The 3333-nt window shown below is 27.4% G+C and overlaps 1 protein-coding gene across 1 annotated transcript; it reads right to left on the bottom strand.

The window, feature by feature from the left end:
• Positions 1-1364: 1364 nt before the first annotated feature.
• On the bottom strand, positions 1365-1739 carry LOC111617482 (the record flags this gene model as incomplete). Its single annotated transcript, XM_023358762.1, has 2 exons — positions 1365-1488; positions 1563-1739. Coding segments are annotated over 2 exons (301 nt in total), but the record flags the coding sequence as incomplete, so codon positions are not given.
• Positions 1740-3333: the final 1594 nt, after the last annotated feature.

The raw sequence follows: 3333 nt of genomic DNA, 5'->3' as shown, positions 1-3333 counted from the left end.
TTTTACAACTGCAGTTATTCGTGGAACACTTGTTTTTGCAATGACAGTGTGTATAGCCTTGCCCTCCACTTTTCGAATTAGCTGCAGCTGCTTCTCTCAGTGATATTTCTTGAGAAGAAATATCATCTATGGAAAGTAACTTTTCTTTATAAATTACGAATGCATTATGGGTATAAAGCTGCTTGAGGGTACATTTTTGTTTGTTAATTTATAAAAGTCAGAGTCTTCTATTCCAACAACAACCATCAACACATTTCGGGCATCTGTACTGCCACGGTCAACATCAGGGACTTGTATTTGTACGATATCACCAATTTGAGCAGAAGGAAACAGAGCAGAATTTGGCAACAGAATGTCGNAATTAACATCTGAAGTATAATTATTTATTATTTTTATATTTTTCAATATATTTATTTTGTTTGTACAAAATAAAAAAATAATTTTTAACAATACAATAGTCTTTGTTAGGCTTAACATTGACGAAAATTCAACGCGAAGCAACACACAACGGAGAAAAATTTCGGCATCGGATACGTTAAACTATTTTTTCATATGTAAATCAGTTATCCGAAATATCAGTTATCCAGACAACCCCAGTCCCCAATTGATTCGGAAAATCGACGCTCTACTGTATGTAAAATAATTTTAAGAGTAAAGTATGTATTATTTGTAGTTACATTTTAATGTGAAAGTTTTGTCTTACATTGAAATTAAATAATAATGGATAACAAAAACAAATCATTTTTAATACATGTTGTTATATTAAACTTTAAAAAAATCATTTAGAGTATTTTGTCTTATAGCAGTTACTGTCTTCATTTCTACAATGTTTCACAGTCTCCTAAGCATCAGCCACTCATTCAGTACAGTTGAAATAAAAAATATTACACGTTCAATGCATTCAAGGCAAAGCTTTTTATGAATTGTAAGAAATGCACTGTATTCATTTACAGGTTCACTTGGTTAATTAGGGCTCAGATAATCAAGGATCTACTAAATCTATTGATTTAACTGAGGACTAATTGTATTAATTTTACAGAAATTATTTTTATTCTTTAAGAACTATTCAAGTTAAATTTCTTCATAGTAAAATTTCTATATAATGAAAAACTGAAAGCATGCTGTATTGTTTTTGAAACATTTCAATCATATAATTATTTAATTTCTTTTTAAGTAACATTAATAATTTTCTCTCTTAAATTCTGATTTTCATGATCAAAGTTAAATAAAACATTTATTTTTGTGCAATATTCTAGAAATGTGAAAATATTAATCAAATTCAGATTATTTTTAATGAAATAGCTACTTTTACAGTTATCAATAAAAAATTTTTAAAATAAAATAAACATATTAAAAATATTTACAATGATTTCCTCCTTTGGATCCAAATGACAAGAGAATGAGTACAACAAATGTGAAAAAAAGTGGAATGCAAGTAGCTGTATAGCTTAAACTACTTCCTCTGTCCAGTTTATTAGATAATAATACCTAAAACAAAATAATAATTGATTTAGAAAGCTAACAGCATTAAAATTAACTTTTAATAAATACCATTATCATACCAAAAAAATTAACAATGGCACTACTATCATACTGTAAGAAATTGCAGAATGTATACTGGTACGACGTTGTTCTGGACCAACTTCTGGTGTTCTTAATAAAATGCTTGCAAATATAATCGCATAAAGAACACCAATAACTGCCAAACACATAACTATCCACAAAGGAACAAATACCACCTAAAAATTTTATAAATATTAAAATGTAAATACTAAAATATATTTTAAATGTTGAAATATAACTTAAACTTTATATTAAGAAATTAGTTAAATCAAATTATTATTTAATATTTTTTAAATAATATTTGAGTTCAATACCTGTAAATAAGCTAGTTTAAATCTCATAGTTTTTAATACTTTAAATTTAAAATCTCAATTTTCATGCAAAATTTAATTATGTAAAATGATTATTTAAGAAATGGAAATACTTACCAGTTAATAGTTTATTTACGATCAATCTAATTCAGTGTTTTAGATATTATTTTGTTAGATAATCTTTTTTGTAAGCTTTATTGGTTTAGATATAATAGATTCTCAAATGATCAAATAAAATTTCTTAATTCTAAATAATATTCAATTAAATATAGTCCATTTAAAAATATTGAACAGATACCTTAATTCCTTAATTTAAAAAAACATTTCAAAAGCAAAAATTATACTTCTTCAAAGTGCAAATTCAATAATGTACTTGGATAAAACAGTTTATTGTAATTTGATTATTATACTGTATATATGTTAGGATCAAATCCGGAAATATTGCTCATTTCATAAAATAAGCAAAAATTTGCATAATTTACGAAACTAGCATATCAACTGCCAATTTCATAAACTAGGCAATTTTTTTCCCTATTTCATGAATTAGGCAATTCAAAATTAGCCTATTTGTGAAATTGTCATTTTATATTTTCCAATAAGATAAAGACTTGTTTCACCCATTGAGTTATGACTTAAAAAACATTAAGCACAGATTTATTTTAGTACTGTCTTCTTACTTGAAGATTACTTAATGATAATTTATACTTTATAATGGTGATTATTACATATATATATATTACATTAAATGCTAGTTATGGCTTAAGCATATACAGGGTGTTTTTTAAGTTCTGCTTGATTTCAAAGTGCTATATCATCCAGAAAGAATGTCACATCACTATGAAATAACTTCTAAAATATTACTTACATTTTAAAGTTTCACAGCAACATACATCTATTCAACCACCAACTGTGCTTGAGTGATGTCCAAACACTCTTGCAGACATTTCTGGAATCTCTGAATTGCATGTTGACAATGTTCATCTGGAATGTCCTAAATAACCATACAAATTCTCTCCATTAGATGATGCAAGTTTGAAGGTTTTTCAGCATACACTTTCATTTTAGCATCATCCCACAGCCATAAATTGAAGGGCATCAAATTGGGAGACCCTTATGGACTAAGAAATGACTTATAACCAAGCCATCACTCACCAAATTGTTCATCTAAATAATATCTTACATGACAGGCTAAATGGGGATGGCCCATCTTGCACCCCCACATTGTTAACATGCAATTTTAGAATTCTGGAATGATTGCAAGAGTGTTTGGACATCACTGGAGGTTAAACTATTTTTTCATATGTAAATCAGTTATCCGAAATATCAGTTATCCAGACAACCCCAGTCCCCAATTGATTCGGAAAATCGACGCTCTACTGTATGTAAAATAATTTTAAGAGTAAAGTATGTATTATTTGTAGTTACATTTTAATGTGAAAGTTTTGTCTTACATTGAAAT

The sequence above is a fragment of the Centruroides sculpturatus genome, unplaced genomic scaffold (assembly GCF_000671375.1).
Source record: "Centruroides sculpturatus isolate CEXI.00-Female unplaced genomic scaffold, Cexi_2.0 scaffold6122, whole genome shotgun sequence".
NCBI classification, from domain to species: Eukaryota; Metazoa; Arthropoda; class Arachnida; order Scorpiones; family Buthidae; genus Centruroides; species Centruroides sculpturatus.
The sequence above is the reverse complement of the archived record's forward strand: the minus strand, read 5'-3'. Positions and strand labels throughout refer to the sequence as shown.